The sequence below is a fragment of the Sinocyclocheilus anshuiensis genome, unplaced genomic scaffold, assembly GCF_001515605.1.
Source record: "Sinocyclocheilus anshuiensis isolate Anshui unplaced genomic scaffold, SAMN03320099.WGS_v1.1 scaffold278, whole genome shotgun sequence".
NCBI lineage: Eukaryota > Metazoa > Chordata > Actinopteri > Cypriniformes > Cyprinidae > Sinocyclocheilus > Sinocyclocheilus anshuiensis.
In genome coordinates, this window is record NW_015546072.1 from 2670911 (window position 1) to 2684994 (window position 14084).

Below are 14084 nucleotides of genomic sequence, written 5' to 3' on the forward strand. Positions count from 1 at the left end.
ATTGTAACATTTTCATAACTCTCAGACTAGGCTATAAGGCCTATACTTGCCACCTTTTGCAATCAAAATCGAATGTGCTGTAATGGTGTCAGTGACATTCACAGTCATCTGTAGTACAGAAAATAAATCATACAGTTCACAGAACACAACTTGACCTTTTTGCAGGGCATGTTGTCACACTATTTGGGGTGTCAGAGCCTACAACCTTTAATAGACTTTATAGCAAAATGTAAGCAGGAAAACAAATATAAAAACAAATGTACAAAATGTTGTTTCTTCAAGTGTGTGTTGAGTATACACATCTTTTAAGCTAAATATTTTGATATACTTAAAAGTATAATATTATATTTTTTATTATATATTAATATATAATGTATTATAGCAACACAGTACTATTAACCTGCACAGAAACAGACACATCTCTTTATGTAATACGTATATATATATATATATATATATATATATATATATATATGTATATATATAATTAAGCGAAAGTTAACAGCAAGTATATTTCAAAGTATACTTTCATATACTAAATAGTGCGCTAAAGGTAGGCTATATAACGAGAAGTTCACTTGTAGTATAGTTCACAGTAGTTGCAATACAAAAGAAAAACTTAGATGCATAGTTGAGTACTCAAAGTTTGTTACTGTTACACTTAATAAACTAACAAGTGGGCCAGGTTAGTTCCAAGAAGTACATCTTATAAGTATACTACTACTAGTACATTGATATTAATTACTACATAAAGTATGCTTGGAATATATGCTTGAACCTTACGTTTACGTACATAATTAAATGAACTAGATTTATACTTATATTTGTAAGGGAAGCTGTGAAACAGCAAAATAATACTATTTTATATAACACCCCTTCCCAACCTAACACTTAAAGAGGAAACCATACCACTGCTAGAGGAAACACACATTTGTGTAACTGAACATTTATTTTAAAACCTTACTCAGATAGGCTACAGTCCTTGTGACAACGACCATGTGACAGTTTTTTTTTTATTTATTTTTTTACTAATATTCATTTAATTTCTAAAAGTTTGTGGTCCTGCCAAACACAAAACCCAAATGTGGTTATGGTTATTGAGCTATTGGATAATGGATATAGATATTAGCTCCCAGAGCATCGCTGAAGAGGCCATTAATTTGTTATTGAATGATGGGATATGGCTCGCTTTTCCAATTCATCCTAAATGTGTTCAGGTTCTTTAGTGAGTAATTAATATAATCTTTTTAAGTGAAAACTCAGGGTTGTACTACCTTCCACGTGCCAATTAATTTTTGTATAGCTTGTGGTACGGCAAATAACAGCAAATTGCAGTTCTCCAGTAGGCTACATTAACTCACTAGTAGCATTACTTTTCAAACTAACAACATGAACGTTTATAGTTTTCAGTGGCTGATTTTTAAAACATTATATTTGGTCTCCACAGTCTTGTTTGTGAAAATAATAAAAACGGTATTAACGCAAGATGGCGCAGTTTCATAATACACTGCTGCTGACTGTCAGCACACCCTCTTGATTAGTTGTTGGTTGCCTGGCGTTGCTAAGGAAGTCAAGTAAGTTTGCTTCTTCAGCGAACTAGAGGTAACGGAGAGCGGTTTCACTCTCAAAATATGTCATTTTATTCTTCACATTAATGTATGTTTATATTTTGTAAAGATAAAAAAGCTACATTTTATTTGTAGCGATAGCTAACTGATGTGTGACCATCGTGTGACATCAGTGAATTTAACATCACTGTTAGGGACAGATTTCTGACAGCTCTCATCAGAATAGTTCACTACTAATACATTTTAGTCTTAGTTTAAGTTCACGTTTGCGCAGAGGTTGTTTTTTAATAATAGTTATGTTTTTGTGGTACTGTTTGTACAGTAACGTTGTTAGTAGTAGCCTATTGGTTGTTGTTGATAACGTTGTTCATTTACGACGCCCACTAATTCGTAGATGTCTGTTTCTAACTAGAGTAGAAATAGATGTTTCAATGATTATTAATCCGTTGATGTTTTTCATACAGTCTAAGGTAGGACTGCAATAACTAACGTTAATTGTTTATGGATTGTGTGTTTCTGCAAAGCATTCTTCCTCTTGCCACTTATAAGCTGTTAATATCAGGTTTGTGTTTTAAATTTCAAAATTAAACCCATTTTTCTAACTGAAGTGCGCTAGGGGGTCAACAGACAAATTCAAATAAATAAAGATTTTAAGAGATGTATGTTTCTTATTTTTCTAGTGTTGTATTCCAGGTAAAGCTGCTACGGGGCAATATTTTCATAATTTGTTGTTTATACATAGTTTTAAATAACATTTTTATGAAAAAAAGTATAGACCTGAAATTCCTTCTCTAATATTTTAATATTGGGTTGAAGAAGACTTTTATTTGGTGTACAGAATTACATTTACATGTATATTTACGCATTTAGCAGATGCTTTTATATAAAAAGACTTTCAAAAGAGGCACAGCAATTTGTCACAGAAATAATATTAAATTCGCAAAATATTCGCAAAATATACGCTGTTAACTTAACACAACATTTTTTTTGAGTAAGTATTATTCTTATATTCTTATAAGGGGGTGGGGGGGTTATAATATTTCAAGCTAGTTGCCTTTATATTTAAGGAAGTGGTCCCTTGTAATGTTTAGAAATGATTCAAAAACCCATTTGTTTAAATGGTTCTGTTATTTAGAGTTTGTATTATAACTTATATTTTAATCCAATGTTGGGCAAGATGTGGAATACTGCTTAATTGAGCAATAAGTGAAATATCTCTTAATCGAAAGACATAATTGACATAATAATAATAAGTCATCAAAATAATCTCCTCGCTGTCTCCACAGGATGTAATCATCTGAGTATCATGGGACTTGTTTACATCTAAAACTAAGTCTGCCAATAGGATGAGTGAGCATGGAGACAGCATCGTCCCGTTTAACCCCACAGAACTCAGGTCAGGAGAACCAGCTTGTAAAGCAGATATTACTGTTCTACGTGTAGACCCCAGGACAGAGAAGAGCAACAAGGAGGAGCTCAAAGACATCAAGAATCCATATGAAGGTGCCAAACTACTTCAGGATGAGCATAACAAGGACGCCAAACTTAGTCCATTTCAGCCTCGACCTCCCTCTCTTCCGAAGCCCGTGGGATTGGGAATGGGGGGTAAAAACATCTCATTTGATGAGAAGGTTAGGGGGAGAAGATTGAGGAACAGCCAGGAGAGTCTCACCGACCCAGGCGAGACGGGCTCTTCCACCGATTCGCTTAAGGAAGACACCTCATCAAATGGCCAAGGCCTTGCATCCGGACGTCCCCTCGATCTCCCACCCATGGAGACACCGTCATTCAGGATTAGGACCGATAGCTTCTCCGAGACTGACAATGAGCATAGTGATCCGAGTAAAGAGCGTTTGAAACCGTCCAGAATTATTTTGTCCCCACTGCAGTCCACTGGGACATATCCTCCTCTGGAGAACAGCGCAGCCTCCACGTCCTTAAGGACAACTAATCGGATTGACAGGGATTGTTTGGATTACAGTGCGGTGGGGAGAAGGGGGCGGGGGTCGGAGAGGCTTCAGAGGAAACTGAGCGATAGCCGGCTGTTGGACACCATGGTGTCAGACAATGACTCTGTCCATTCCATGAAGTCCACCTATAGCGTTCTGAACCCCATCAGACCCCGGGATGTGAGGAACAGGTGAGTGTTTTTTTATTATTCATTTGTTTCGTCTTTTCTGCAGCCTGTTTCGCTCAGCATATCGCCATCTTCAATGTCAAGATCACATGATCACAGGCTGATGTGGCACCTTGATTACCTCCCAAAGGGTCCTAAGTGTCCAAGCCACATTTTTATGTGAATGAATGCATGAACCAAATTAAATTTCATGTTTCACAAGGAAGTAGACCATGATTAATGTTCCTGCAGGAATGAGCACAGGCACTTGCCAGAGTAAGTCGCTACTTACAGAATCACCTGAACAGCTTTAGTTGTGGGAAGTGAAAAGTGAAGCTGGACGTTTATTGAGAGATTGGAGAGGAAGGGTGAAGCGGTGTGAATGCAAAGGGGATTAATGGATCAGTGAGATGCTAGTTCAGCAACTGTCAAACTGCATCAGGAGAACATACATTCATGTCCTACTTGAAGGTGACATGATACATGTATGGGCAGTATGAAATACAAAATCTGATTATTAGACAATTTACATCTTTATTAATGTTATAATTCAGCCAGAAATTAAATTGTCGTCATGAACTCCTTGTGTCGTTTTTAAATCTGTATGGTTTTCATCTGTGGAACATCAGTGGAGATCTTTTGAGGAATGTTCTCGCTGTTCTTTTCCAGCCATGAGATCATATTTTGTCCAGGGGTTTACACAAGACAATTGTAAAATAATAAAAAGGGAAACACTTTACTAAACAATCAATGCTACAAGTAAATTTAGACATAAAATATGAAAAAGCGATCTGCTAAAGATTGCATCTAACAGGCTCATTAAATTATTAATGTTTATAGATTTACTTTAATGGATTAATTGAGGTAATTAACGTGTACAAATAAGGGAACTGAGCATGAACTACTGAATCCGATAATGAAAAGGAATAAAAAAAATTCTCTAATGTTGGCTGATAACCGACATGTCACCTGGACTGATTTTTTTTTAATTTTTATAATTGCTTGTATTTGCAAGAACGAATGTAATCATTTCTCATCCTTTAGTTTAAAATTGTTCTGTCTTGAAATTATGCAGTTTTCAATTATGCAGTTTTTAAGAATGCAAGGATGCATTATGAAAAATGCTGGGAAAAAAATAAAATAAATATATATATATATATATATAACACACACACACACACACTCACTCACTCACTCACTCTCTCACCAAAACATTTGGGTAAACTCATCCTTTAGTGTAAAATTGTTCTGTCTTCATGAAATAATGTAGTTTATATGAATGTATTGTGTAACATGCTAGAAGGAGCATTTCTCAACTCTTTTGGTATTATTTATTGTTTTCCTGAAAATGTACCTGCTTATGGTTTTAGGAGCTTTCTGGAGGGTAGTGTTTTGGGTAATGGTGCCTTGCTGGGGGCAGAGGAGCTCGACCGCTACTTCCCAGAGAGACGGCTCGGTATCTACGTGGCCACATGGAACATGCAGGGAGGGAAGGTGTTGAACAATACTGTCATTTCGAATGATTTGTTTGTTTAAGTGCATAGCAGCTGTAGCCTAAGCTCTTTCTCTTGGTCTCAGGGGCTTCCATGCAACCTAGATGATCTGCTGCTCCCAACCGACACAGACTTTGCACAGGACGTCTATGTTATAGGAGTTCAGGAAGGGTGTCCGGATAGGTAAGACTTTGAGTTGCTTTTCACAGGGTTTTTTTTTTGTCTGTTTCTGATACTCAGCACATTTACTCTCTTCATGTTTGTCCACAGGAGGGAGTGGGAGATCCATCTGCAGGAAACACTTGGGCCGTATTACGTGATGCTGTACGCAGCAGCCCATGGCGTTCTCTATCTCACTGTATTTGTCAGGAGAGACCTCATATGGTTCTGTTCAGGTAAAGCTTTTTTTCTTCAAATTAAAATGATATAATATATGTTGTGCACTACTGTTCAAAAGTTTAGGTTTTTTAATGTTTTGAAAGAAGTCTCTTATGCTCACCAAGGCTGCATTTATTTGATCAAAAATACAGTAAAACAGTAATGTTGTAAAATATTACAATTTAAAATAAAATTTTTGCTATTTTAATGTATTTTAAAATGTAATTTATTACTGTGATGCAAAGTTGCATTTTAACTTTATTACTTCAGCCATTACTTCAGTCTTCGGTGTCACATGATCCTTCAGAAATAATTCTAATATGTGACCATGGACCACAAAAACAGTCTTAAGTCGCTGGGGTATATTTGTAGCAATAGCCAAAAAAACATTGTATGGGTTAAAATTATCGATTTTTCTTTTATGAAAAAAAAAAATCATTAGGATATTAAGTAAAGATCATGTTCCATGAAGATAGTTTGTAAATTTCCTACCGTAAATATATCAAAACTTAATTTTTGATTAGTAATATGCATTGCTAAGAACTTCATTTGGAAAACTTTAAAGGCGATTTTCTCAATATTTTGATTTTTTTCGCCCCCCTTAGATTCCAGATTTTCAAATAGTTGTATCTCGGCCAAATATTGTCCTATCCTAACAAACCATACATCAATGGAAAGCTTATTTATTCAGCTTGATGTATAAATCTAGAGAAATGTAGAGAAATTGACCCTTATGATTGGTTTTGTGGTCCAGGGTCACATATGTTGATTTGCTGCACAAGAAACTTTAGTATTATCAGTGTTGAATTATCAGTGATATTGTCAGTTCAAATGAACAGCATTTATTTGAAATAGATTTTTTTTTTTGTGACCGTATATAATCTTTACTGCCATTTTCGGTAAATTTTTCATTTGTTTAATGTTGCCTTGTTGAATAAAAGTATTAATTTCTTTAACGGTACCATATTGTGAAAACTGAAATTTCCTGTCTTTTTTCATGATAACTGAGGTCTAGGTGCTATGTAACTACCATATATGGTTTTTGTCTGGCAGTGGCAGCAGATATGCGATCAAATTTCTCATTTGAGTATATATTACGTTGATTCTGGCACCCAACATCACAACAAGATGATATTTTAAGCTCCTTATGTAGCCCGAACCTGCGCAAACTACAGACCCAACATTTTTGAATAATATAATATAATAATAGATAGCTGTCTTTTTTGCCGTTACAGAGGTGGAACATGCTACAGTTACAACCAGAATTATATCTCAGATTAAGACTAAAGGAGCTGTGGGTATCGGCTTTACTTTCTTCGGGACATCCTTCCTCTTTATTACATCCCATTTCACTTGTAAGTGGAATATTTTTAACAACCCAGTTATATAAACTATAAATAAACTATAAATAAACCCAACCATCTTTGTATTTGTCTCAGCTGGAGATTCTAAAGTATATGAGAGGATCTTAGATTACAACAAGATCATAGAAGCTTTGGCTCTTCCTAGAAACCTCCCAGATACAAACCCTTACCGCTCCACAACATGTGAGTGTTTCTGCATTTGTCACATTTGTCATATATAGTGTATTTATTTTTCTGTGAATGATCAAATTTGCCACTCATTCTCAGCTGATGTCACAACCCGTTTTGATGAGGTCTTCTGGTTTGGAGATTTTAATTTCCGCCTGAATAAAGCCAGAGGTGAGGTGGAGGCCATTTTGAATCAGGTTACGGGCGCAGATATGAGCCCACTATTACAGCATGACCAGCTGCTGAAAGAGATGAAAGAAGGCAAGTTAGATGCAAAATTACAGTCCTGTGTAATTTATGCATATGCTCCCTTCAAGGAAAAATACAAATTCTTTAACAGGAAGAATCTGTCTTTGTGCATTTGCAGGTTCCATTTTTAAAGGGTTTCAGGAAGCATCTATATACTTTCCTCCTACATACAAGTTTGACATTGGTTGTGACGTCTATGACACCACCACAAAGCAGAGAACACCCTCATATACAGTAAGCTTTTTTGCTAATTGCATGATGATAATGCATCACTACATACCCTTTAGTACAGTTGTTGATTTTTCCTCATTTGTTGACAGGACCGGATTCTTTATCGAAACAGACAAGCAGATGACATTAAAGTGGTCAAGTATATGTCTTGCTTGTCCATTAAGACATCAGATCACCGGCCTGTCATCGGCATGTTTCAGGTCAAACTTCGTCCAGGTCGAGATAAGTAAGCGTCTTTATTCAATGATTTTAACGGTTGCACTTGCACTTGTTTCTTCTAATTGGGTAGTTATCTAGAAAGGTAGTTAAAGGGTTGGTTTATCCGAAAATGAAATTCTGTCATTATTTACTCACCTTCACGTTGTTCATCTTAATGTTGTTAATTTTAGAAACACAAATGTAGATATATTTAATAAAACCTGAGATTTCTGTTCATCCATGTCACCAAAATTATCATAGTTTCAAAAATGTCATAAAGACATTGTAAAAGTAATCCATATGAGTCGAGCGGTTTAATTCAAGTCTTCTTAAGAGACATGATGGCTTTAAATGTTGAACTGATTTAATTTAGGGTATGTTACCCATATTTAACCCTCTTGTGCTCTTCATTAGAGTGGTACGAAACTTGGTAAAGGTTTTGGCACTTACTATGTGAACACAAAAAGAAAAAAGTCATGGGCATAATTCAAAAAGTTCAAATGGTACTGAAAATAGTCACACTTGTACTTCCAGCAGCCAAAATTGTCTGCATTGAAAACGAATGGGACATTTTTGAGATCTCAACCTCAAATTTGGAACACAACTTTTTTTAGGTTTTGATTTTCTTGTGGTTTTAGAGTAAAATATGTTTTGGTAAATATATATTTCATATACAATTTAAAAATTGTATTTTTGTGCATTTTTCATAATAATTAACATAATACAATTATAAGAGACCAAACTTAAGTCTGCTCCAAAGAATTCCAGCAGTTGGAAATGGAAATGTCATTTTCAGATCTACGCTGAAAAAGTGGTTAACCGGTAATAAATGAATCACAACTATTGCATAAATAAAATTTAGTACCATAAAAAATATACCTAAAAATACAAGGTATTAAATAAAACAGTATCAAACTAAAATATAGTATATTCATATCACTAAAATAAAAAAAGGTCATTTTTGGGCTTCAGCATCAGGTTAAACACTGATCAAAGCACTTACATATAGTTCATCAAATATGGGAAGCTCACTTCAAAAGTTTCATTGTATTTCGAAGATTAATGTTTGGGTGAACTAAACTTTTAACCAGTAGTTAGCCAGATTTACTCTACATTCACATTCATGTAATTCTTGTATATTGATGTTACATGTTGCATTACAAAGATAATGACGCAAATGCACTGGGTCCTGGGACACCTTCTACTGTCATTCTACAAAACAAACCACATGATTTATTCTAGTAGACACAAGCTTTTCATCAATTTACGAAATGGAATGTTAATGTTTTGTGGTCTGTTCATGTTTCACAGGATGTTATTCGTGTAGGTTTGAGAAACCACTAAATCAGTGTATTATCCTCCCCAGCATTCCTTTGGGTGCTGGCCAGTTTGACAGGAGCCTGTACCTAGAAGGAATCCGAAGGAGAATCACCAGGGAGCTGAACAAGAGAGAGGCAGCCATGAAGATCCAGAATAACAGCACGGTTTGCACCATATCCTGATCGGGGACCAGTGTGTGAGAGCCGTAGGGTGCTAAAACTGATCATTTCAAACACAGAGGTACTGACTTGGAAAGCTGGACTTTCAGGACCAAAGGATAACTCGGTACTACGGATGTCAAGTGCACAGTCCAGCGACTAAAAGATTGCGGCTGGACAGCTGGTACTATAAAATATTATAGAAATCTATAAAATATACTGACCGGAGTAAATGAAGTTAGCTGTACTGTACATCAGTTATTCCTAATCAATTTTTTGTATTATTTCATATTCTGGTATTTATCTTGCAAGCCGAAACAATCTCTTCTGTATATGGTTCCAACTGATAGTGTTTAATGGCCTTGTTAAACCATTAGCTCACCTTTAACTGATAACTGTAAACACATACCAGTACCAGGCAGCTCATTTGATTGGCTCCTGGATCATTTTTGAAGAGTTACCTAACAATTTGCTACTATAGCATATAGTAACTATAGAAGAGTTACCTAACAACCGTACTGTAGCATAATTACCAGCAAAATTTGGGAGAATTTGTGTTAGCAGTTGTTTTTATTGGTGGATTGTCATTGATAGGTCAATGTGGTATCATGTAGAGAGGCTGACCTTGGGTTCAATTGAGTGCAAAATCTAAGCGAGGAGGCACAGACTATACTTGAGTTTACTGCCTTAACATATCCAATATAATTCAGCTTACTTGATGTCAAGTGTGATAGATGTATGGGAGCAGGAACGACCATAGTATTGGTGTTGCTTGCGCATGGATCTCGGTGACTGGTGTAATAAGTCATGCATTCACATCATGAATTTCAGTTCTATTTGTACTGAAAGTGCCTGCGATCTTTCTCATGATTGCCTCAGTGACTTCAAGTACATTCTGCTGTTTAAAACCAAATAATAGCCTGTTATAAATGTTTATTTACTATGTAAAGTAATACCAAAACTCATACTTGAGGTGTTATTTCTTATTTGTTTCGATTACACATTTTGGACCAAATGTGTACATGAAATAAATAATACAAAGGATCAAGCTTTTATTTTTTAAGGGAACATGAGGGTTTTTGCTCATTACAGTTTCAACCATTCCTATCATCTTAATAGGCAGCAATGGAAAAAAAAAATATATAACAGTAAACATGTACTGATGAAGTACAAGGGAATAAATATATTCTTGTAGGGTAATCCAACACAAACCGCTAAACAGACATACATTAATCTGGCAAACAAACTCTTAATTAGTGATCAGAGGTTCACGTTAACAGTGATTTAGCAAGAGAAAAGGGGATTATCATTATGTACACTGTGTTTTCACAGCAAGGGTAAGTGGTAAACCGCACAGTTTGTGTCATTCTGTTCAGATATTTCAATATACTGACTAAAGCATAAGAGTTTTGTAGAACTTTCTGAAAATTGGTATGTGATGTGTGAAATATCATTTGGGTTTGCCCAGTTTTACACCGAAAAGCACAGCCTATGAACAACAATGCAGAAATGTGAACAAATGCCATGGAAAAGTCCACTTGTCGAGCCAGTTAAGATAGAAATGTGAAATTAACAAATTCATGTACTTTAAACACATGGCGAATTCAACAAAATCATGCAAAAATAATGCATTGGTGTGTGAATTTAAACTCGGCCAATTTCAAAATGGTCACTTACACACCCTCATGTCATTACAAACCTTTCTTTCTTCTGCATAACAGAAAAGATATGTTCAAGAACCAAACCCATTAGAGCTCATCGACCTACAGTTTTGAAATGACATGAGGGTGATTTTTGGGTCAACTATTGTTTTAAACTCACGTTTTAAGTACTGTATAGATTAAATGCAACCACAGTTTAAGCATTGCACTTAAATTCCAGTCCAGAATGATATTTGTTGGGTCAGTCCTCATATTTGCGTCTAGATGGTGCCAGCGGTCAGTCCTCTATTGGAACAGGCGGTATATGCGAGGCAGACGTCCGTCTTTACTAGAGAGAGCGGCTTGAATGTCCTCGTATGAGGGCAGCTCTGTCAGATCTCCCAGTGCTGCCACCGCAGGCTTACTACGCAGCATTTTCGTTGTAACTCTCTTGATGTCACTGGCTGTAACATTACCTAAAACAAAGAAAAGTGTGTGTGTGTGTGGGGGTGGGGGGGTCTGTTAATTAATATTTTTTTAGCAAATATGTCTCCCAGAAAGAACTAGTGAATGGTATGATACTGATATAACATATTTAAGCCAAGTAATGCAATTAAGTATGTACGCTACCGTTCAAAAGTTTTGGGGTCGGTAAGTTTTTGAAAGAAGAAAGTCAAAAATATTTATAAAGTCTATATGTAATGTCTCTTATGCTCACAGAGGCTTTATTTGATCAAAGATACTGTGAAATATTATTACAATTTAAAATTAACGTTTTAATACATTTTAAAATGTGATTAATTCTTATAAAGCCAAAGCTGAATTTCCAGCAGCCATTACACTCCAGGCTTGGGTGTCGCATGATTCTTCAGAAGTCATTCTAATATGCTGATTTTCTCAAACTTTTGAACGGTTGTGTATTAAGTATTTTGTGAATGTTACAAACATGCATTTACATGCTAAATGAAGCTTTCATATAGGCTTTATACTTTGCAGTAAACATCAGTACTTACTGATGAGCTCACGCAGCTCATGTGGCAGCTTCCTCTTGCCTGTCGCAAGTACTTGTCGACCTACGTCTTCAAAGATGACCGGTCGTGACTCCAAGTTCATCATGAGCATGGATTTCAGTTGCGTCTTGGCTCTCTCTAGCTCGATCTGCACAAGTGAGAGATTTCAGGTTATGAACACAAATTCACAATGAGTCAAGTCACCTATGATGTGATGACATATGATCATCTTTTTTTTTTTCATATTTAAAAATGTAATATACATTAATTATACAGAAGACTGTACTTTTGTTATATTACCGAGGAATTACATTTCAGAAAACAATGTTCAGACCACTGTAGTCAAGCTCTGAATATTGTTTTCATCTGTTGGAAAGTCCTAGAGATTCTACGGTGGATTTTACAGGGTTTCTGCAGGTTTTATGAAGATAAATTTAAGACTTTTTAAGTCCAAGTAAAGAAAACGTAAGGAATAAACTGAATATAACAATTTGTCTAAATGTAAATGTCTTGTATGCTTCAACTACAAATTCCAATAATAACTTCATTACTTTTTAATTCATTTTACAAAAGAAAATAGATTGAGGCTTGAATAGCTCTGCTCCATACCAATAGAATATGGAAGTAACTTTTACTGTACCTTCCGATCACATTTTGCAAAGTGAGGTTCTTCCTCAATATTTCAGTCATGTTTTCTAGTGCAAATATCTAACGATTCATAAATCAAAATCCATTTACTTGAGCAGCAAAATTACACGAGTTTCGTTTTATGAGAAAATTATCAAAATGAAGGGACTGGGAGATTATGACTAAAACAGGAATAAATATCTGCCAATGGACTCAGAAAAATCAACCTAATTCAAAGGAAAAACCCATTGAGAACTCACTTAATTTTGCTCAATTTCTCTGAAAACAAGACTTTTGCATCTCAAGTAAATGTATCTTGATTTAAGGATCTTTATATTGGAAACAAGACAAAAACCCTTAAGATATTCATTTTTTGCAGTGCATGGGACATTTAATGCCATGGCTTTGTGGATTTTAAGACTCTGCTGTGATTTAAGACCTTCTTAAAGGGTTAGTTCACCCAAAAATGAAAATTATGTCATTAATTACTCACCCTCATGTCGTTCTAAACCCGTAAGCCTTCGTTCATCTTCGGAACACAAATTAAGATATTTTGGATGAATTCTGAGGGCTCTCTGACCCTCCCATAGACAGCAATGTAATTACCACGATCAAGGTCCAGAAACGTAGCAAGGAGATCGGTAAAATAATCCATGTGACATCAGGGGTTCAACCGTAATTTTACGAAGCTACGAGAATACTTTTTGTACGCAAAGAAAACAAAAATAACGACTTTATTCAACAATTCGTCTCCTCCGCGTCAACCTTTTGGAGAGTATCCACTGAATGTAAACAGCGTATGCTATTCTGTGTCAGCTGCGTCACGCGGATACATTGTTTTCGTTCAATTTAAAGAGTAAAGAACATAGAAAATGTATCCGCGTGATGCAGCTGACACAGAATAGCAAGAATTTAAAAAGAACTGTTTTCTTTGCGTACAAAAAGTATTCTCGTAGCTTTGTAAAATTACGGTTGAACTACTGATGTCACATGGATTATTTTACCGATCTCCTTGCTACGTTTCTGGACCTTGATCTTAGTTTGTGTTCCGAAGATGAACGGAGGTCTTACGGGTTTAGAACGACATGAGGGTGAGTGATTAATGACAGAATTTTCATTTTTGGGTGAACTAACCTTTTAAGTTTAAGAATGCGCCAGACATTGTTGGTTATTTACTTACATTGAGCTTTATCCATTCGTTATCTCCAGTGGCGTGGGGTTGTCTTGGTGATGTTGGTAAAGATTCTCCCACTACTACTTCTTCTCTTTATGTCTGCACAAAGGTCACAAAACGTTTCAAAACATGAAATCTGTTCATCACTTTACCTTAAATTTTCTCAAATCAAGCCAACGTAATATTTTAAAGCTTGATCAACTGCGAATGAAAGCCAAATTTGTGTATTTTGGTGCCAGACTCCATATAACACGTCTAGCCTAAATGTATTTTATTTACTGTGGATTTAACCTGAAAAGCCATCACATTTTCTTCTTGCCTGTTGTTTTGTTACTTGCTACCGGGTGTCTGTGAGAACAAAACACGGGCGTAGAAAAGACAGAAAAGACT

General features: G+C 35.7%; 2 protein-coding genes across 5 annotated transcripts in view; one reads left to right on the forward strand and one right to left on the reverse strand.

Moving 5' to 3' along the window:
• Positions 1-548: 548 nt before the first annotated feature.
• Positions 549-10391, forward strand: LOC107699774 (72 kDa inositol polyphosphate 5-phosphatase-like). 3 transcript variants are annotated; one of them, XM_016501157.1, is made up of 11 exons: positions 549-1633; positions 2855-3708; positions 5055-5178; positions 5263-5360; positions 5448-5572; positions 6791-6910; positions 6995-7102; positions 7187-7348; positions 7455-7570; positions 7657-7793; positions 9132-10391. In XM_016501157.1, the coding sequence occupies exons 2-11, from the start codon at positions 2915-2917 to the stop codon at positions 9265-9267; spliced, it is 1920 nt and encodes a 639-aa protein (XP_016356643.1). In that variant the 5' UTR covers positions 549-1633; positions 2855-2914; the 3' UTR covers positions 9268-10391. The 3 variants fall into 3 exon arrangements, with proteins under 3 accessions (XP_016356643.1, XP_016356644.1, XP_016356645.1); XM_016501158.1 differs by having other exon boundaries at positions 549-1602; XM_016501159.1 differs by having other exon boundaries at positions 549-1574.
• LOC107699775 (mitochondrial-processing peptidase subunit alpha-like) overlaps positions 7270-14084 on the reverse strand; it is a 12300-nt gene continuing 5485 nt past the window's right edge. The window contains exons 12-13 of one of the 2 annotated variants that reach the window (XM_016501160.1): positions 11897-12041; positions 10170-11359 (exon numbers count right to left, since the gene is read on the reverse strand). In XM_016501160.1, the coding sequence (XP_016356646.1) occupies positions 11190-11359; positions 11897-12041 (315 nt within the window). In that variant the 3' untranslated portion in view covers positions 10170-11189. Of the gene's footprint in view, positions 7330-10169; positions 11360-11896; positions 12042-14084 lie in introns of those variants that run through there. The other variant, XM_016501162.1, reaches the window with a different exon arrangement.

Bases quoted from the DNA above. Each gene is read 5' to 3' on its own strand.
- LOC107699774 (XM_016501157.1), top strand. From the start codon at position 2,915: ATGAGTGAGCATGGAGACAGCATCGTCCCGTTTAACCCCACAGAACTC. The intron at 5,361-5,447 runs GTAAGACTTTGA...GTTTGTCCACAG, and splicing joins CAGGAAGGGTGTCCGGATAG to GAGGGAGTGGGAGATCCATC. The intron at 7,571-7,656 runs GTAAGCTTTTTT...ATTTGTTGACAG, and splicing joins AGAGAACACCCTCATATACA to GACCGGATTCTTTATCGAAA.